The sequence below is a fragment of the Lepidochelys olivacea genome, assembly GCF_965140295.1.
Source record: "Lepidochelys olivacea isolate rLepOli2 genome assembly, chromosome: 3".
Taxonomy (NCBI): Eukaryota; Metazoa; Chordata; order Testudines; family Cheloniidae; genus Lepidochelys; species Lepidochelys olivacea.
Genome location: NC_140413.1, coordinates 399,127 through 420,667, shown reverse-complemented (window position 1 = coordinate 420,667; position 21,541 = coordinate 399,127). Strand labels below are relative to the sequence as shown.

The 21,541-nt window shown below is 48.9% G+C and overlaps 1 protein-coding gene across 1 annotated transcript in view; it reads right to left on the bottom strand.

The window, feature by feature from the left end:
• Positions 1-21,327, bottom strand: part of FNDC4 (fibronectin type III domain containing 4) — a 54,397-nt gene extending 33,070 nt beyond the window's left edge. Inside the window, exon 1 of the mRNA XM_084623129.1 lies at positions 21,182-21,327. Coding sequence (XP_084479255.1) covers positions 21,182-21,257 — 76 coding nt within the window. The 5' untranslated portion in view covers positions 21,258-21,327. The remainder of the gene's footprint in view (positions 1-21,181) is intronic.
• Between the last annotated feature and the right edge of the window lie 214 nt (positions 21,328-21,541).

The window sequence follows — 21,541 nt, the reverse complement described above, 5'->3', positions numbered from 1 at the left end:
GATCTTTTATGAAGATATTGAACAACACCGGCCCCAGGCCCAACCCTTGGGGCACTCCACTTGATCCAACTAGACATGGAGCCATTGATCACTACCCGTTGAGCCCAACAATCTAGCCAGCTTTCTATCCACTTTATAGTGCATTCATCCAGCCTGTACTTCTTTAACTTGCTGGCAAGAATACTGTGGGAGACCGTGTCAAAAGCTTTGCTAAAGTCAAGGAACAACACGTCCACTGCTTTCCCTTCATCCACAGAGCCAGTTATCTCATCATAGAAGGCAATCAGATTAGTCAGGCATGACTTGCCCTTGGTGAATCCATGCTGACTGTTCCTGATCACTTTCCTCTCCTCTAAGTGCTTCAGAATTGATTCCTTGAGGACCTGCTCCATGATTTTTCCAGGGACTGAGGTCAGGCTGACTGGCCTGTATTTCCCAGGATCCTCCTTCTTCCCTTTTTTAAAGCTGGGCACTACATTCGCCTTTTTCCAGTCATCTGGGACCTCCCCCGATCGCCATGAGTTTTCAAACATAATGGCCAATGGCTCTGCAATCACATCCGCCAACTCCTTTAGCACTCTCGGACGCAACGCATCCGGCCCCATGGACTTGTGCTCATCCAGCTTTTCTAAATAGTCCCGAACCACTTCTTTCTCCACAGAGGGCTGGTCACCTTCTCCCCATGCTGTGCTGCCCAGTGCAGCCGTCTGGGAGCTGACCTTGTTCATGAAGACAGAGGCAAAAAAAGCATTGAGTACATTAGCTTTTTCCACATCCTCTGTCACTAGGTTGCCTCCCTCATTCAGTAAGGGGCCCACACTTTCCTTGACTTTCTTCTTGTTGCTAACATACCTGAAGAAACCCTTCTTGTTATTCTTAACCTCTCTTGCTAGCTGCAACTCCAGGTGTGATTTGTGCTTCCTGATTTCACTCCTGCATCCCTGAGCAATATTTTTATACTTTACTTTTATACCCAATCATGTGAAGTCAGCCAAGAGGGTGGGAATGGTCACCCGCAGCCAGACTAAACCAGCCGTCATGCCTAGCACTGTTCTGGAAACTTCTACCAGGACCCGGTCAGAGGTGATGGAACCGGACCCCGGGCCAACGTCAGCAACAGCAGTATTGGATCCAGTCCCAGAGACCCAGACAGAGCCAGTCCCAGAACCGGAACCGGCGGAACAACTCGCACCAGACCCATTGCCAGCACTGAATCAAGTACTTGCAACCCCAACACCAGAGGGCCCCACTGAACCTGAACCGGCAGCAGCCGATAACCCTACCCAAGAGGCTCAGCCAGAGCCTGAACCCCAACATAGGGCACCAGTGGAGAGCGGTTCACAGTCAACGGAAGCAGCCCCATCCCCTACATCGCTTCCAGAGGGACCAAGCCTAGGTGCACAATCCAATGAGGAACTGATGTCTCCAGCATCAAGGGAACAGTTCCAGACCGAACAGGAAGCGGATGAAAGCCTCCAGAGAGCTTGGACGGCGGCACGGAGCAACACACCGCCTCTCAGCTCTTCTAATTGATCCAGGTTTGTTGTAGAAAGAGGACTTTTATACAAGGAAACTCTTTCTGGTGGACACCAGGAAGACTGGCATCCTCAGAGACAGTTGGTAATTCCAACTAAATACCAGGCCAAGCTCTTGAGCTTAGCCCATGATCACCCTAATGGCCATGCTGGGGTGAACAGGACCAAAGACCGTTTGGGGAGGTCGTTCCACTGGGAGGGAATGGGCAAGGATGTTTCTACCTATGTCCGGTCTTGTGAGGTATGCCAAAGAGTGGGAAAACCCCAAGACCAGGTCAAAGCCCCTCTCCAGCCACTCCCCATCATTGAAGTTCCATTTCAGCGAGTAGCTGTGGATATTCTGGGTCCTTTTCCGAAAAAGACACCCGAGGAAAGCAGTACATACTGACTTTCATGGTTTTTGCCTCCCGATGGCCGGAAGCAGTAGCTCTAATCAACACCAGGGCTAAAAGTGTGTGCCAGGCACTAGCAGACATTTTTGCCAGAGTAGGTTGGCCCTCCGACATCCTCACAGATGCAGGGACTAATTTCCTGGCAGGAACTATGGAAAGCCTGTGGGAAGCTCATGGGGTAAATCACTTGGTTGCCACTCCTTACCACCATCAAACAAATGGCCTGGTGGAGAAATTTAATGGGACTTTGGGGGCCATGATTCATAAATGAGCACTCCAATGATTGGGACCTAGTGTTGCAGCGGTTGCTCTTTCCCACAGAGCTGTACCACATCCCAGTTTAGGGTTTTCCCCATTTGAACTTGTATATGGCCGTGAGGTTAAGGGGCCATTGCAGTTGGTGAAGCAGCAATGGGAGGGATTTACACCTTCTCCAGGAACTAACATTCTGGACTTTGTAACCAACCTACAAAACACTCTCCGAACCTCTCTAGCCCTTGCTAAAGAAAACCTACAGGATGCTCAAAAAGAGCAAAAAGCCTGGTATGATAAACATGCCAGAGAGCTTTCCTTCAAAGTAGGGGACCAGGTCATGGTCTTAAAGGCGCTCCAGGCCCATAAAATGGAATTGTCGTGGAAGGGCCATTCATGGTCCAGGAGCGCCTGGGAGCTGTTAATTATCTCATAGCATTCCCCACCTCCAACCAAAAGCCTAAGGTGTACCATATTAATTCTCTAAAGCCCTTTTATTCCAGAGAGTTAAAGGTTTGTTAGTTTACAGCCCAGGGAGGAGACAATGCTGAGTGGCCTGAAGGTGTCTACTACGAAGGGAAATGTGCTAGTGGCATGGAAGAGGTGAACCTCTCCATGACCCTTGGGCGTATGCAGCGACAGCAGATCCAGGAGCTGTGCACTAGCTATGTGCCGATGTTCTCAGCCACCCCAGGACTGACTGAACAGGCATACCACTCCATTGACACAGGTAATGCTCACCCAATTAGGGTCCAACCTTACCGGGCGTCTCCTCAAGCTAAAACTGCTATAGAACGGGAGATCCAGGACATGCTACAGATGGGTGTAATCCGCCCCTCTGAAAGTGCATGGGCATCTCCAGTGGTTCTAGTTCCCAAACCAGATGGGGAGATACGCTTTTGCATGGTCTACCGTAAGCTAAATGCTGTAACTCGCCCAGACAACTATCCAATGCCACGCACAGATGAACTATTAGAGAAACTGGGACGGGCCCAGTTCATCTCTACCTTGGACTTAACCAAGGGGTACTGGCAGGTACCACTAGATGAATCCGCCAAGGAAAGGTCAGCCTTCACCACCCATGTCGGGCTGTATGAATTTAATGTCCTCCCTTTCGGGCTGCGAAATGCACCCGCCACCTTCCAAAGACTGGTAGATGGTCTCCTAGCGGGATTAGGAGAATATGCAGTCGCCTACCTTGACGAAGTGGCCTTATTTTAGGATTCCTGGGCAGAACACCTGGAACATCTACAAAAAGTCTTTGAGCGCATAAGGGAGGCAGGACTAACTGTTAAGGCTAAGAAGTGTCAAATAGGCCTAGACAGAGTGACTTACCTTGGACACCAGGTGGGTCAAGGAACTATCAACCCCCTACAAGGCCAAAGTGGATGCTATCCAAAAGTGGCCTGTCTCCAAGTCAAAGAAACAGGTTCAATCCTTCTTAGGCTTGGCTGGTTATTACAGACTAATTGTACCGCAATACAGCCAAATTGCCACCCCACTGACAGACCTAACCAAAAAGAAACAGCCAAATGCCGTTCAGTGGACCGAAGAGTGTCAGAAGGCTTTTAACCAGCTTAAAGCGACACTCATGTCTGACCCTGTACTAAGGGCCCCAGACCTTGACAAACCGTTCCTAGTAACCACAGATGCGTCCGAGCGTGGTGTGGGAGCAGTTTTAATGCAGGAAGGACCGGATCAAGAATTGCACCCTGTAGTGTTTCTCAGCAAGAAGCTGTCTGAGAGGGAAAGCAACTGGTCAGTCAGTGAAAAAGAATGTTACGCCATTGTCTACGCCCTGGAAAAGCTACGCCCATATGTTTGGGGACAGCGTTTCCACCTGCAAACTGACCAAGCTGCGCTATGGTGGCTTCATACCGCCACGGGAAATAACAAAAAACTTATTCGGTGGAGTTTAGCTCTCCAAGATTTTGATTTCGACATCCAACACATCTCAGGAGCTTCTAACAAAGTGGCTGATGCACTCTCCCGTGAAAGTTTCCCAGAATCAACTGGTTAAAATCGTCCTTGAGATGTGGAAAATATTGTTAGTCTTTATGTACTTGGTAGTATATTTAGAGGTGCATGTGTCTTATTAACTCTATTTTCTCCTAGAGCTCCAGGAAGAAATCCCAGCCAGCGTTTCACCCTAGCTGTGATTTGGGGAGCGTGTCATAAATATAAAGGAAGGGTAAACCCCTTTAAAATCCCTCCTGGCCAGAGGAAAAACCCTTTCACCTGGAAGGGTTAAGAAGCTAAAGGTAACCTCGCTAGCACCTGACCAAAATGACCAATGAGGAGACAAGATACTTTCAAAAGCTGGAGAGGGGGAGAAACAATGGCCCTCTCTGTCTGTGTGATGCTTTTGCCGGGGACAGAACAGGAATGGAGTCTTAGAACTTAGTAAGTAATGTAGCTAGATATGCGTTAGATTCTGATTTCTTTAAATGGCTGAGAAAATAAGCTGTGCTTAATAGAATGTAGATTCCTGTTTTTGTGTCTTTTTGTAACTTAAGGTTTCAGAATCATAGAATCATAGAATATCAGGGTTGGAAGGGACCTCAGGAGGTCATCTAGTCCAACCCCCTGCTCAAAGCAGGACCAAGCCCCAACTAAATCATCCCAGCCAGGGCTTTGTCAAGCCTGACCTTAAAAATATCTAAGGAAGGAGATTCTACCACCTCCCTAGGTAACGCATTCCAGTGTTTCACCACCCTCCTAGTGAAAAAGTTTTAACTAATATCCAACCTAAACCTCCCCCACTGCAACTTGAGACCATTACTCCTCGTTCTGTCATCTGCTACCACTGAGAACAGTCTAGAGCCATCCTCTTTGGAACCCCCTTTCAGGTAGTTGAAAGCAGCTATCAAATCCCCCCTCATTCTTCTCTTCTGCAGACTAAACAATCCCAGTTCCCTCAGCCTCTCCTCATAAGTCATGTGTTCCAGTCCCCTAATCATTTTTGTTGCCCTCCGCTGGACTCTTTCCAATTTTTCCACATCCTTCTTGTAGTGTGGGGCCCAAAACTGGACACAGTACTCCAGATGAGGCCTCACCAATGTTGAATAGAGGGGAACGATCACGTCCCTCGATCTGCTGGCAATGCCCCTACATATACATCCCAAAATGCCATTGGCCTTCTTGGCAACAAGGGCACACTGTTGACTCATATACTTCTCGTCCACTGTAACCCCTAGGTCCTTTTCTGCAGAACTGCTGCTGAGCCATTCGGTCCCTAGTCTGTAGCGGTGCATGGGATTCTTCCGTCCTAAGTGCAGGACTCTGCACTTGTCCTTGTTGAACCTCATCAGATTTCTTTTGGCCCAATCCTCTAATTTGTCTAGGGCCCTCTGTATCCTATCCCTACCCTCCAGCGTATCTACCTCTCCTCCCAGTTTAGTGTCATCTGCAAACTTGTTGAGGGTGCAATCCACACCATCCTCCAGATCTTTTATGAAGATATTGAACAAAACCGGCCCCAGGACCGACCCTTGGGGCACTCCACTTGAAACCGGCTGCCAACTAGACATGGAGCCATTGATCACTACCCGTTGAGCCCGACAATCTAGCCAACTTTCTATCCACCTTATTGTCCATTCATCCAGCCCATACTTCTTTAACTTGCTGGCAAGAATACTGTGGGAGACCGTGTCAAAAGCTTTGCTAAAGTCAAGAAACAACATGTCCACCGCTTTCCCCTCATCCACAGAGCCAGTTATCTCGTCATAGAAAGCAATTAGATTAGTCAGGCATGACTTGCCCTTGGTGAATCCATGCTGACTGTTCCTGATCACTTTCCTCTCCTCTAAGTTTTGCCTAGAGGGATTCTCTGTGTTTTTAATCTGATTACCTGTAAGGTATTTACCATCCTGATTTTACAGAGGTAATTCTTTTTACTTTTTCTTCTATTAAAATTCTTCTTTTCAGAATCTGAATGCTTTTTCATTGTTCTTAAGATCCAAGGGTTTGGGTCTGTGGTCACCTATACAAATTGGTGAGGATTTTTATCCAACCTTCCCCAGGAAAGGGGGTGTAGGGTTTGGGAGGATTTGGGGGGAAAAGACGTTTCCAAAAGGGCTCTTTCCCAGATATATACTGGTTAGACATTTGGTGGTGGCAGCGATAAAGTCCAAGGGCAAAAGGTAAAATAGTTTGTACCTTAGGTAAGTTTTAACCTAAGCTGGTAAAAGTAAGCTTAGGAAGTTTTCATGCAGGTCCCCACATCTGTACCCTAGAGTTCAGAGTGGGGAAGGAACTTGTGCTAGTTTCGAAAAGGCTCTTTCACATGAACAGCTTGTAACAGGTAAGACTGCAAAGCATTGAATAGGTTTGTAAAAGGCCTGGAACATGGAAGACTGATCTGATTCCGTTAGCCAATCAAGCCACTCTCTGGTGGTGTTCATAGTGCTACCTTTAGGAACAGATACATCATAACTCCGCAGCAATCCGACTTCAGCTTCCAACTCATCCAAGGACACTTTAAATTTGTTGGCAGTGATTCTCATATCGTCCCTGCCAATGTCTAAGCTCAGCAGTTTTCCCGTTGCGGTCACAATTTTACAAGTCTCCTGTTCAAATCGCTGGTCAATGCTGGTAATCGTTGAGTCTAGGAGTGGGGAAAAGGAAGTTATTCTCTCCTGCTCCTCTTTTATATCAAAGTGATGCTGGGACTCAAAAGCGTCATCAATACAAGTGGACGTTTTTCTCTTCTTAACTGCAGGAATCGATATATCATTCTCTACACACATTTTCACACTGTCATTGAAAATAGATTGAAAATATTCTGGGCCACTTCTCATTGCAGCCAAAGAGTTACCCAAGCTTTTCATCCCTGTCATTGCAGTAAGTAAATTGAGATCTGGAGCTTGAAGAGCCTTATTCACTTTTACCACCATCTGGAGAATAGGGTGCATCATGTGAAGGGCAAAGATGAACTTGAACGAATTTAGTTCATGGATAAGGCCCCTGGCTTTTATTTTAGCATCAGCAAGGCGAGTTGTTTCGATAATCTCTTGTAAAGCTTTTAAAGTGATGGAGTAGCTTTTGTTTTACAGCAGCCACTGCTTCTGCTCTGCATGCCCATCTTGTGTTTGATAGTGACTTCAAAGTCTTCAACTGGGATCCTACTTCTTGTGAAATCTTCTCCATTATTGCATGTCGCACAGGACTGCCCTCCATGAAGGCATAAAGAGTCTGAATGAATAACACCAAAAAAATCAAAGACGGTTCTGTTTTGTTTACTTGAAGTGCAGGCATCTACTAGGACGAGGTTCAAACAATGCGCATAGCAGTGTACATAGAGCATTTCACTGTTTCTTTCTTTACATTTCATTTGAGCTCCCGCAGTACATCCAGACATAGTAGATGCGCCATCAAAACCGACAGACGTCACTGATGACCCGTCAATTTTAAGAATGCCAAGGACGTCATTTAACTGGTCAAAAATAGACTGAGCATCAACTGTTAATAGTCTCTGAACAGATACAAAATGTTCAACTGGACTATGTTTTTCATTGTCAAAATACCGCACCACAATGGACATCTGTTCATGGTGTCCGCAGTCAGTAGTGTTGTCGGCAATTATTGAGACCACTTTTCCAACTAGTGAAGACACAATCTTTTGTTGCACAACGTTGTGCAAGGCCACAATTAAATCATTCTGGATGCGATTACTCAGAGAGGTAGCGTTTCGAGGAGATTGTTGCACATCCTTTGCCATTATAGGATCATATTTTTGGAGCATATTGACAAGATTAGAAATAAACCTTTCTCAAAACTGTCAGCATTTTCATCGTGACCTTTCACCTGAGTGGTCTCCCACTTTTCACCAAACACAGAACAATGTCAGTCTGTCGCTCCATTACACTTCGGTTTTGGCACCGTTCTTCTTCTTGTTTAGACAGATAAGCCTGCTTGCCCTCATCCAAGAATACATCAATAGGTTTCCCTTAATTAAAACTTGACCATGAAGAACAGCTCAACACATGAGATTTTGACAGTTTGTGGTTTTTAAAACATTCGTTAGCCCCATGCCAGTTTCTGAATCCCTTATCAATAAATGCTGAATCAGTGTGACCTTTGTTTGCTGCATCATTAGAGGAGACGAAACGGCAGTAAAAGCAAAATGCTGCGTCCTTTGATGGGCTGTATTCTAATCACCTAGACTTTTCATACCAGTCAGACTGAAAACTTCTTTGTTTATTCCCTATGTTACTTCTAGGAAACATGCTCAATCTAGGCTGATAAGGACCTCTAGATAATAGAGACTGGCGTTCTAATCTATTTTTTGGAATATCACAGACTGGATCATCAGAGGGAACGTTTGATGGCTTTGAATAGGAGCTACACTGACCTGAGCTAAGAGACGAAGTCTGTTTCTAGTGGTCATTGCTCAGTTCATTGCACGCACTGGAACTGGTGGCAGCATTCTCTTCAGGTACGTTCTTAACTGAGGAGTCCGAGGTATTTGCACAACGATCAGCACGTTCATTATTATTCAGTTTGTCGGCTCCTTTTCTTCTCTTAACAACGAACCCATCCATATTTTAAAATTAAAAGGGGGTATCATATGATTGAATTAAAACGTAAAGCCACGGGCTTGTTACGCTATTTCAATAGAGTACACGCGACAAAGATTCTCCAGCTTTCAACCTGACCACACCACACGATCCATTGTCTACAGCCAAGCTCTGCGATACAACCGCATTTGCTCCAACCCCTCAGACAGAGGCAAACACCTACAAGAGCTCTATCAAGCATTCTTACAACTACAATACCCACCCGCGGAAGTGAAGAAACAGATTGATAGAGCCAGAAGAGTTCCCAGAAGTCTCCTACTACAGGACAGGCCTAACAAAGAAAATAACAGAATGCCACTAGCCGTCACCTTCAGCCCCCAACTAAAACCCCTCCAACGCATTATTAAGGATCTACAACCTATCCTGAAGGATGACCCAACACTCTCACAAATCTTGGGAGACAGGCCAGTCCTTGCCTACAGACAGCCCCCCAACCTGAAGCAAATACTCACCAGCAACCACATACCACACAACAGAACCACTAACCCAGGAACCTATCCTTGCAACAAAGCCCGTTGCCAACTGTGCCCAAATATCTATTCAGGGGACACCATCACAGGGCCTAATCACATCAGCCACACTATCAGAGGCTCGTTCACCTGCACATCTACCAATGTGATATATGCCATCATGTGCCCACAATGCCCCTCTGCCATGTACATTGGTCAAACTGGACAGAACACAAATCAGATGTCAAGAATTATAACATTCATAAACCAGTGGGAGAACACTTCAATCTCTCTGGTCACGCGATTACAGACATGAAAGTTGTGATATTACAACAAAAAAACTTCAAATCCAGACTCCAGCGAGAAACTATTGAATTAGAATTCATTTGCAAATTTGATACAATTAACTTAGGCTTGAATCGAGACTGGGAGTGGCTAAGTCATTATGCAAGGTAACCTATTTCCCCTTGTTTATTCCTACCCCCCCCCGATGTTCTTGTTAAACCCTGGATTTGTGCTGGAAATGGCCCACCTTGATTATCATAGAATCATAGAATATCAGGGTTGGAAGGGACCTCAGGAGGTCATCTAGTCCAACCCCCTGCTCAAAGCAGGACCAAGCCCCAATTAAATCATCCCAGCCAGGGCTTTGTCAAGCCTCACCTTAAAAACTTCTAAGGAAGGAGATTCTACCACCTCCCTAAGTAACGCATTCCAGTGTTTCACCACCCTCCTAGTGATAAAGTTTTTCCTAATATCCAACCTAAACCTCCCCCACTGCAACTTGAGACCATCACTCCTTGTCCTGTCCTCTTCTACCACTGAGAATAGTCTAGAACCATCCTCTCTGGAACCACCTCTCAGGTAGTTGAAAGCAGCTATCATATCCCCCCTCATTCTTCTCTTCTGCAGACTAAACAATCCCAGCTCCCTCAGCCTCTCCTCATAAATCATGTGTTCCAGACACCTAATCATTTTTGTTGCCCTTTGCTGGACTCTCTCCAATTTATCCACATCCTTCTTGTAGCGTGGGGCCCAAAACTGGACACAGTACTCCAGATGAGGCCTCACCAATGTCGAATAGAGGGGGACGATCACGTCCCTCGATCTGCTCGCTATGCCCCTACTTATACATCCCAAAATGCCATTGGCCTTCTTGGCAACAAGGGCACACTGCTGACTCATATCCAGCTTCTCGTCCACTGTCACTCCTGGTCCTTTTCCGCAGAACTGCTGCCGAGCCATTCGGTCCCTAGTCTGTAGCTGTGCATTGGGTTCTTCCGTCCTAAGTGCAGGACCCTGCACTTATCCTTATTGAACCTCATCAGATTTCTTTTGGCCCAATCCTCCAATTTGTCTAGGTCCCTCTGTATCCTATCCCTGCCCTCCAATGTATCTACCACTCCTCCCAGTTTAGCATCATCCACAAATTTGCTGAGAGTGCAATCCACACCATCCTCCAGATCATTTATGAAGATATTGAACAAAACCGGCCCCAGGACCGACCCTTGGGGCACTCCACTTGATACCGGCTGCCAACTAGACATGGAGCCATTGATCACTACCCGTTGAGCCCGACAATCTAGCCAACTTTCTACCCACCTTATAGTGCATTCATCCAGCCCATACCTCTTTAACTTGCTGACAAGAATACTGTGGGAGACCGTGTCAAAAGCTTTGCTAAAGTCAAGAAACAATACATCCACTGCTTTCCCTTCATCCACAGAACCAGTAATCTCATCATAGAAGGCGATTAGATTAGTCAGGCATGACCTTCCCTTGGTGAATCCATGCTGACTGTTCCTGATTACTTTCCTCTCGTGTAAGTGCTTCAGGATTGATTCATACACATTGTAAGGAGAGTGGTCACTTTAGATAAGCTATTACCAGCAGGAGAGTGGGGTGGAAGGAGGTATTTTTTCATGCTTTGTGTGTATATAAAAAGATCTTCTACACTTTCCACAGTATGCATCCGATGAAGTGAGCTGTAGCTTACAAAAGTTTATGCTCAAATAACTTGGTTAGTCTCTAAGGTGCCACAAGTCCTCCTTTTCTTTTTGCGAATACAGACTAACACAGCTGCTACTCTGAAACATTACAAATACTGTAGATACTGCGCTGGGCATGCTGGACGCGGCCGCGCTTAGAGGTCAAAGAATTTTCTAGAATAATAGTCGGGGGGAGGACCAATGGTAATGCAGTGCCACAGTCATGGGGTCGCATGCTGCGAGCGAACGCAGGCTTTCTATACATTTCTCAACATCTATATTACGCAATTCGGCGCTGATTGCATAACACTACAAGCCATACTTTAAAACTAAAAGAGCGTATCATGCGATTAAATGAAAACACAAAGCCACTTTTTCTGAGACATTAGGGCGTGCCTGGGCACGCCCCGTACACACGCCCGTGGTTGCTGTTCCTGAATGGCTCAGCTGTACTCACCTCTTGGACCAGATCCTGTGCACCACTTAGCACTAAATCAAGAATTGCCTCTCCCTTTGTGGGTTCCAGGACTCGCTGCTCCAAGGCGACCTCATTAATTATCTCTACAAATTTTATCTCTGCATCCCGTCCTGAGGTGACATGTACCCAGTCAATATGAGTTTTCTATTTCTATTTCTATGAGTAATCAATATGAGTTACAGAGTTTTCTAGCTTTATAGTCTCTCCAATCTCCTGGAGCATTTCACAATCACCATCACCAGCCTGGTCAGGTGGTCGGTAGTATATCCCTACTGCTATACTCTTATTATCCAAGCATGGAATTTCTGTCCCTAGAGATTCTATGGTACTGTTTGATTCATTTAAGATTTTTATTCTATTTGACTCTGGTTTTTTTTCCCCACATTTAGTGCTACTCCCCTACCAGCACAACCTATTTTGTCATTCCTATATACTTTGTACCCTGGTATTACCGTGTCCCATTGCTTTATCCTCATTCCATCAAGTTCCTGTGATTCCTGTTACATCAAATCCTCACTTCATATCAGGCCCTCAAGTTCACCGATGGTACAATTTAGAGTTCTTGCATTTGTATATGAGCACTTACAGAATTTGTCATTTTTTAGCTGTCTTCCATTATGTGATGTTATTAAATGGGACTCTTTCTCATTTGATTTTCTCGTCAGTTCCTGTCTGTACTTTATCAACTCTTAAGTACCATAGGATGAATTTCATCAGGCTCTGCTAACTTGAATACATTTAACTTATCCAAACAATCTGTAACCTGTTCTTTCCCTATCAGGGAATGTGTTGCTTCCCCCTTGTTGTTAATATTAATTGTGTTGAGTCTGCCTGAAAGGCGTGCTCCTCCACACCTGTCGGCTTTCTCCCAGCCCTTAGTTTAGAAACTCCTCTGACCTTTTTAATTTGACATGCCAGCAGTCTGGTTCCATTTTGGTTTAGGTGGAGCCCATCCCTCCTGAATAGGCTCCTCCTTTCCCAAAAGTTGAAGCAATCTCAGAACCATTAGCAATTATTTTTGAGGGTGGGTGCGCCCTCAGAGAACTGAAGAAGGGAAAATATAGTACATACCTTTAAGCGAACACAGCCTAACCAATCAGCTTAACTTCAATACCTGGAAAGATGCTGGAACAAATGATTAAACAATCAGTTTGTAAACCCCATGAGATTAAGAGGGTTGTAAGGAATAGCCAGCATGGCTCTGTCAAGAACCAATCATGCCAAACCAACCTAATTTCCTTCTTTGACAGGGCTATTGGGCTAGTGGATGGGGGGAAGCAGTAGACATGGTACAACTTGATCTTTTTGTATTAAGGTTTTTGACACAATCCCACATGCCATTCTCATAAGGAAACTAGGGAAAAGTGGCATAGATTAAATTACTATAAAGCGGGTGGACAATCGGTTGAAAGATCATACTCAAAGAGTAATTACCAATGGTTTGTTGACAAACTGGGAGAATATATCTAGTGGGATTCCCCAGGAGTCAGTCCTGGGTCTGGTACTAGTCAATATCTTAATTCATGACCTGGATAATAGAGTGGAGAGTATGCTTATCAAATTTGCAAGTGACCCCAAACTGGGAGGGGTTGCAAGCACTTTAGAGGACAGGATTATAATTCAAAATGACCTTGACAAGTCAGAGAATTGGTCTGAATTTAAGAAGATAAAATTCAGTAAAGACAAGTGCAAAGAACTACACTTAGGAAGGAAAAATCTAATGCCCATCTACAAAATGGGGCATAACTGTCTAGGTGGCAGCGTACTGCAGAAAAGGATCTGGGAGTTATAGTGGATCACAAATTGAATGAGTTGTCAATGTGATGCAGTTGCAAAATGGCTTATTTTCCAGGGTGTATTAACAGGAATATAATCTGTAAAACATGGGCGGTAATTGTCCTGTTCTACTCAGCACTGGTGAGGCTTCAGATGGAGCACTGTCCAATTCTGGGTACCACACTTCAGGAAAGGTGTGGCTAAACTAAAGAGTCCCGAGGAGACCAATAAAAATTATAAAAGGGTTGGAAAACCTGACCTACGAGGAAAGGTTACAAAAACTGGGCATGTTTAGTCTTGAGAAAAGAAGAGTGAGGGGGGACCTGATAACAGTCTTCAGATATGTTAAGGGCCGCTATAAAGAGGATGGTGACCAATTGTTCTCCATGTTCATTGAAAAGTAGGTCAAGAAGTAATGAGTTAATGAGCTTAATCTGCAACAAGGGAGATTTGTTACGCATTAGGAAAAGCTTTCTAACAATACAGATAGTTAAGTTCTGGAACAGGCTTCCAAAGGAGGTAGTGGAATCCCCCGTCATTAGAGGTTTTTAAGAACAGGTTGGACAAACAAATCTCAGGATGGTCTAGGCTTACTTGGTCCATTCTCAGTGCAGGGGGCTGGACTTTATGACCTCTCGAGGTCCCTCCATTGTGCCTTTTCCCCTCCCATGTGGCTTACTTTGTGTTTATTGACATTGAACTTAACTTGGCATCGTGTTGCTCATCGCCAAGCAGGGTTAGGTCTCTCACATTGCTCACACCTCGCTCTGGTCCTAACCTAAGTTCCCTCTAAGCCACACGGCCACACAGCTCCTATTAAGCCCCACACAGGGGCTCAGGGCTGTGGCGGGGAGAGATGCCCCTCCCCGCTGGCCCCAGAGCAGACCTCCCCCGCAGAGGCCCCAGCGCAGACCAGCCAGGAGAGAGAAGCCCCTCCCTTGGCCCAGCCCCAGCATGGACCTGCTGTGACTGGAGGAGAAGAGCCCCTCCCTTGGCCCAGCCCAGCTCCGCTCCCCCGGCCCTGAGCTGCTGGTGCAAGAGAGGGCTCATGGGAGTCCTCTCTCCCCACTGCAGCCCCGGGGCAGCCTGCACCCCAAACCCCTCATCCCTGGCCCCACCCCACAGCCTGCACTCCCTTTCACCCCAGCCCTCTGTCCCAACCCTGAGCCCCCTCCCGCACACCGAACCCGAACATAAATTTTGTTATGTGTATCAATATGACGGTGATGTCGCACCTCCCCTCCATATTGATGCACATAACAAAATTCATTCTGCACATAGATGTAAAAAATTAGAGGGAACACTAGTCCTGACTAACCTAAAGAATTTTGTGTCAGCTGCAGACTTTGCTACTCCACTGCCCGTGGATTCTAAGGCCAGAAGGAATCACTGGGCTCCTCTAGTCTGACCTGCTGCATATCACAGGTATTCACTTTTGTTTGAAGAAAAGCACATTTTTTAGAAAAACATCCAATTTTTATTTAAAAATTGCCAGTGGTAGAGAATTCACCACAACCCTTGATGTATTATTCCAATGGCTAATAACCAGTGTTACAATTGTGCTTCGTTTCTAGTCTGTTAGTGTCTGTCAGCTTCCAGCCCCTGGACCTTTGTTACTACCAGATTTCTGTTTCTTGTGTAGGTTTATAGAGACACTTGCTCTTGGGAAAGCTCCTTGCTAACGCCATCTAGTCCCCAGCACTCCCACCATGGCATGCAGTTATAACAAACCCACACCTGCCCCCTTTCCAAAGAAGGTCACAGGCAAGAAGTGAGGTCTGAAGAGGTGCTTGCAGCTTGGAAGACCTGCCTGACGGTTGTCTCCTCAGCCCAGCATTACTCTACTCTTTCTGCCCCCCCACCCCCGCACACATATCCTGTATGGAGCCATGATGCCTGGGGCAGTCCCTGCTGTATCTCCAGTCGCCCTTCCTTGTGCTCAGTACAGAGGTATGCAGTGGGCCCAATCCTGCAGCTCCCATTGAAGTCAGTGCACCCAGAGCATGGCCTGGACAGTGCGAGATGGGCTGGAGCAATAACGGCTGTGTTCCTTGGCTGCCGGGCAGCCCCTGGGCTCTGGGAAAGCTCCCTGCCCCCAGATCCTGAGGGAAAGCTCCGGAGTCTCTCTCCAGGGGTTTAGGAGCGCCACTCTCCGTCCTTTGGGATCTCCGCAGGCTCTGAAGGGCTGGACACACTCTCCTCCATGTTAGCCCATAAGGCCTTGTGCCTCGCCCACCAGCCAGTGCATCAGCTCCAGGGCCAGTGCCCGCCACAGACTCGGTCCTCAGCGGCCCTGGCCCTCCCGGGGAAGGCTGTGCGCCGGGGCTCTGCCTCCTGGGTTCCCAATCATGAGGCCTCCCAGGCAGGGAGAGGGTTTGCCACAGCCACAGTGGGAGACAGGAGGCAGCAAGAGGGCTTGTGGGAAAGAGGGGGGCAGGGATCTGGATGGGGTTCTACAAGTGTCATTTAGCACAGATCCCTGGGGAGCCGGAGCTACCCTCCCTCCATCTCTGTATTTCCTGACGTGCCAGAAGGCCAGTCAGTACTGCCTTGGCAATCCCCAGTGCCCCCCCAGCCCCTCCACACCCACGTTCAGAACAGGGATTGCAGGCCCAGTGCCCCCCCCCCAGTCCCTCCACACCCACGTACAGAACAGGGATTGCAGGCCCAATGCCCCCCCCCCCCCGCAGCCCCTCCACACTCACGTACAGAACAGAGAACGCAGGCCCAGTGCCTCCCCCCCGCCCCTCCACACTCATGTACACCACACAGGCTGCAGACCCTCCTTCCCTGGGCCCCATCCCCGAACAGCAGCTGGGCTGGAGGGGGGATGCTCCACTCTCCAAACACACTGATCACCTTGGAGGACAGCTTGTGTCACATCAACAGGCAGCTTTAGGGCTAGAATCGGCGCCCAAGTGTCCCTGCAGCCTCTGAGGACACCCCTGCTGAGATGTTAATCTGCGGCAAGGTGTACGGGATCATTGTGTTTCTCTTGGGTGGCAAAGGAAGCAGGAGCTGCCTGATGCGACCTCTTTGTGCTTGGCACAGGCAGGGACAAAACGTGTTCCTGGCTTCCATAGCTGTTCAATCCATAGCTGTCCAGGCCTTTTCAAAGTGTTGTAACACCGAGAGAAGAGAACACTGTATGGGGGTGAGCTGAAATGGCAGCTAACTGGCCCCTGACAGAGCTGATGGCTGTAAAGAGCTGACGATCCCTCCTGCAGGATGCCATCCTGCCCTGTGGCAGAGTGAATGTCAGACACCCCAGAGCCCAGCCTCACCCTGGTCCCATCCCACTGAACAGCTGCCCAAGTGGTTCTGGCTTCTTGCCTAACCCCTGTTAACTGAGGACAGCATTTCCAAAGGTGCCCACTGAGTTTTGGTGCCTAAGCTGAAACACCTGGGGTCTGATCTTCAGAGGTGCTGGGCGCCCTCAGCTCCAGGGGAAGCCAAGAGCGGACCTGCGCCTGCGTGAATCAGAACCTAGGACTAGATGGACAAAAGGAGTTAGGCGCCTAGGTCCCAGGTTTGCACAAAACTCCCACTGAACCTTGCAGGTGCCTAAGCTCACCTGGCACGTAGGTAGATGCACATAGGGGCGGATTCCATGAGTCTGGGCTGGAGCACCCACCAGCAGCCAGCTCCCCCCAACCAACTCTTCCCCCTCCCTCCCAGCACCGCCCTCCCACTGTGATCAGCAGTTTTGCAGCATTTAGGAGGCGCTGGGAGGGAGGGGGAGGAGTGGGGAGGAGGCGCGCTCAGGGGAGGAGTTGGAACTGCGTGAGAAGAGGTGGGGCAGGGATGGAGTGGGGGCGGGAAGAGGTAGGGTGGGGATGGGATCTTGGGGAAAGGGGGAGTGCAAGAGTGGGGCCTGGGGTGGAGCAGGGGTGGGAAGAGGCGGGGTGGGGGTAGGGCCTGGGGCCCGGAGGAAGCCAGCGCCTGTGTGTCTGCAGGAAAATTCCCTTGGCACCTGTGTTTCCAGCTCTGAGTGGGTGACCTGCAGCCTCGCTCTGGGCATCTGCACACCTATCTCCCACCTTAGTTTTTCACTAAGAGGGTGGTGAAACACTGGAATGCGTTACCTAGGGAGGTGGTAGAATCTCCTTCCTTAGAGGTTTTTAAGGTCAGGCTTGACAAAGCCCTGGCTGGGATGATTTAACTGGGAATTGGTCCTGCTTCGAGCAGGGGGTTGGACTAGATGACCTTCTGGGGTCCCTTCCAACCCTGATATTCTATGATTCTATGATTCTAAGCTCCAGGCAAGTCCCAGGCTGGGGGAAGATAGGCATCTGGCTGATCCCGTAGGTGGCCTCAGGGGGTGGAGGAGGAGCTCCCTCATAACTTTTAGGGAGAGGGGAGGCGCTGGTTTGGGGAGAAGGGATTTGAGCTACCTGGCAGGTGAGTGCTCTAACCACTGAGCTGTGGAATACTCTGATGGGGGCCTGCTCAGTCTCTCCTGTGAACTCTGGATAAATCATTTGGGCTGGGGATCGAGGGCACACAAAGGTGAGAAAACTCACTTAGCCAAGGTGTGGGTGACTCAGGCCCCAGGTCCCCTGCCCCAGAAAGCAAAGAGCAGAATTAAAAGGTCAGTTTTCACTCTGGCTGAAGTTAACAGCAACATGGCTCAGTACTGGTCCTGCATTGTTTACTATATTGATTAATGAGCCGGAAAGGGGAGAGAGCGTCACAGAGGGATGGTTAAGGGGTGATGACACAGACTGTAAGTACCTTCATGGGGAACAAATATTTGATAATGGGTGCTTCAGTATAGCAGAGGCAGGCCGAACAGAAGCCAAGGGCTGGAAGCAGAAGCTAGACAAATTCAGACTGGAAATAAGGCACAATTTTTTAACATGATTATTAACCACTGGAACCACTTGTCAAGGGCTCTGGTGGCTTCTCCCCCACTGGCAGTTTTTTAAATAAAAAGGGGACGTTTCTCCAAAAGATCTGCTCCAGTTCAAACAGAAATTAATGCAGGAAAATCCTAGGGCTTGTGTTATTCAGGAGGTCAGACAAGGTGATCACAAGGGTCCCTTCTGGCCTTGGGATGTATGAATCTATGAACAGTGAAGGAGCAAAATCTGCAACTGACACAAAATTCTTTAGGTCAGTCAGGACCAGAGAGAGCTGTGAGGAACTTCAGAGAGACCTAACCCAGCGGGGCAACGGGCAATCTGACGGCAAATTAAATTCAATGGTGATAAATGCAAAGTAAGGCACATTGGAGTGAAACGTTTAAACGATCTGTACAGCTTACAGGGTTCTAAATTAAACTGTACCAGCCCGCAAAAGGACATAGGTGTCACTGTAGACAGTTCAATGAAATCTCTGCTCAATGTGCAGCTGTTGGCAAAAAACAAACAAACAACCTCGTGTTCAGTTGCACACGGAATGGGATAGAAAATAAGATGACGAATAGCCTAATGCCGTCATATATATAAATGGTGCAGCTTCAGACAGATCCTGTGTGCAGTGACCGTCTCACATCCACAGGGATACTGCAAAGCCTGAGGAGCACAGAGACTGGAGAGTGATCAAGACATGAAAAAGAGAGATCAAAATGACTGGGCTTGTTACCTCAGGAGAAGAATAAGAGGAGCTATGATGGAAGTACCTACAATAAAGACTGGTTTAGAGCAGGTAGATTGAGAGCTCATTTTCTCCGTCTCATAACCCAAGAAAGAAGGGACAGTAAGAAAAACTGAAAGCAGGGAATTCAAAACTGATCAAAGGAAATATGTTTTCACACAAGGTATAATCAGCCCATGGAGTTCACTGCCACAGGAAGCCATTGAGGCCAAGGGTTGGCCTTCAGAAAGGCACTGGAGTTATATGGATAACAAGAATACCCAGAGTTATCACAGTTAACGATAACAAAAGTTCTGGCAGGAAGCATAAACCTCCTGCTTCAGGTTTTAAGATGATCTGTAATTATTAGAGACCAGGATGAGGACTAAAGTGTGGGGCAGGTTATCCCTAACTGCGGCTGTGGTGTTCTCTCACCTTCCTCTGTCGCACTGGTACCAGCCGCAGCATCTTGCGCTAGGTGGGCCTTGGGTCTGATGCAGTCTGGCACCTGTGCACCTAAAAACTGGCCTGCACTCCAGCAAGTAGAGCTGACCTGAAGCTCTTAATTTCAGCTGCTTTATAAATAAGCAAAGCAGACAATGACATCTAAAGGGAATGTTAGTAACTTTCTTGTACTTACAGTGTGGGCTTGCTGGGGCTTCAGTGATGCAGGGATCTGGTGCAGACCCTCTGCATGTGGTGTATTTCACCCTACATGATTAAATTGTGAGCTCTAGTAGAAAACGAAACGGTAATGCAACCTGCCTCTGGTTGTGCAGAATGTGGTGTGATGTTCTGAAGAAGCCAGGACTTGCCCCCAGAGCTAACCAGTGACACCCAGATGCAGTGGCTCAGCTTTCCTGAGTGCGCCCAGCACAAGGAGCGCAGGAGAATCATGGAATATCAGGGTTGGAAGGGACCTCAGGAGGTCATCTAGTCCCACCCCCTGCTCAAAGCAGGACCAAGCCCCAACTAAATCATCCCAGCCAGGGCTTTGTCAAGCCTGACCTTAAAAGCCTCAAAGGAAGGAGATTCCACCACCTCCCTAGGTAACGCATTCCAGTGCATCACCACCCTCCTAGTGAAAAAGTTTTTCCTAATATCCAACCTAAACCTCCTCCACTGCAACTTGAGACCATTACTCCTTGTCCTGTCCTCTTCTACCACTGAGAATAGTCTAGAACCATCCTCTCTGGAACCACCTCTCAGGTAGTTGAAAGCAGCTATCATATCCCCCCTCATTCTTCTCTTCTGCAGACTAAACAATCCCAGTTCCCTCAGCCTCTCCTCATAACTCATGTGTTCCAGTCCCCTAATCATTTTTGTTGCCCTTCGCTGGACTCTCTCCAATTTATCCACATCCTTCTTGTAGTGTGGGGCCCAAAACTGGACACAGTACTCCAGATGAGGCCTCACCAATGTCGAATAGAGGGGAACGATCACCTCCCTCGATCTGCTGGCAATGCCCCTACTTATACATCCCAAAATGCCATTGGCCTTCTTGGAGGAGCTTGGAACTCTACAGACTAATCAGGTTTTTTTTGGTAAAACAGTGCCCCTCCCCCCTTACTCACACAAGCAAGGGCAATGAAGTTACACCAGGGATGAATTTGGGCCAGTGGGGCTGCTTGTATGACTATGGTAAACAAGATTTGTTCTTCAGCAAGGAGGGGGAACTGTACTGTTTACATGGCAGCTAAGTCAGGGCTCTCCGTTCTCCCGTGCTTGGCTCGGCAGCGGGCCTCCGCCGGCAGGAACGGATACCCTATCGAGCCGCCTCGGTGGGTTCTTCGCCTTCCCAGGTGGGAAATCAGAACCGACTTCCAGGCGCTCTCCGGGGGCCGGGGGGCAAAGGGGCGGCGGGGAGCGCAGCGCGGGTGAACCCCGGCGCGGCCGGGGCTGGCGGGCTCGGGTCGCTGCGGAACCTCCCGTCTCTGTCCCACTCTCCGCTTCAATCCGCGAGCGCCGCGCAAGCCGCTCCCGCAGCCGGAGCCCTTTGCGCTGCGGGGGCTTCTCCGTGGGGTCGCAGCCGCGCCGCGCACCGAGCCGCCGCTGCCGGGCCCGGGTCTGGCCGGCTGCGGGGCTCGGCGCCGGCTTCACCCCGGTGCCAAGCCGGCCAGAGGACCCCGGCCCGGCCCGCCCCCGCCCGCACTCACTTGCTCGCACCAGGCAGAGGTCGCAGCTGAAGAGCACCAGCACGGCCGAGTGGAGGCAGGCGGGGAAGGGGGCCATGGCCCCGCCGGGGGCAGCCCGCGGGGGCCGCAGGAACCCCGGGCTGGGGCCGCAGGAACCCCGGGCTCCGTGCCCGCCGCGGCGGGATCGGCCCCTGCGCCGGTGCGCAGGGACAGGGGGCGCGGCCGGGGCATCAGCCTCACAGGGGGCGGCCCCGCGGGACAGGGGCGCGGGGCTCCCCGCCGGCGCCCCGCACCGGAGCCCGCCGCAGCGCGCCGGGGGGCAGCGAGCCGGGGGGCAGCCGCGCCCAGGGAGCCGCGCCCAGGGAGCCGGGCGCGCAGCGC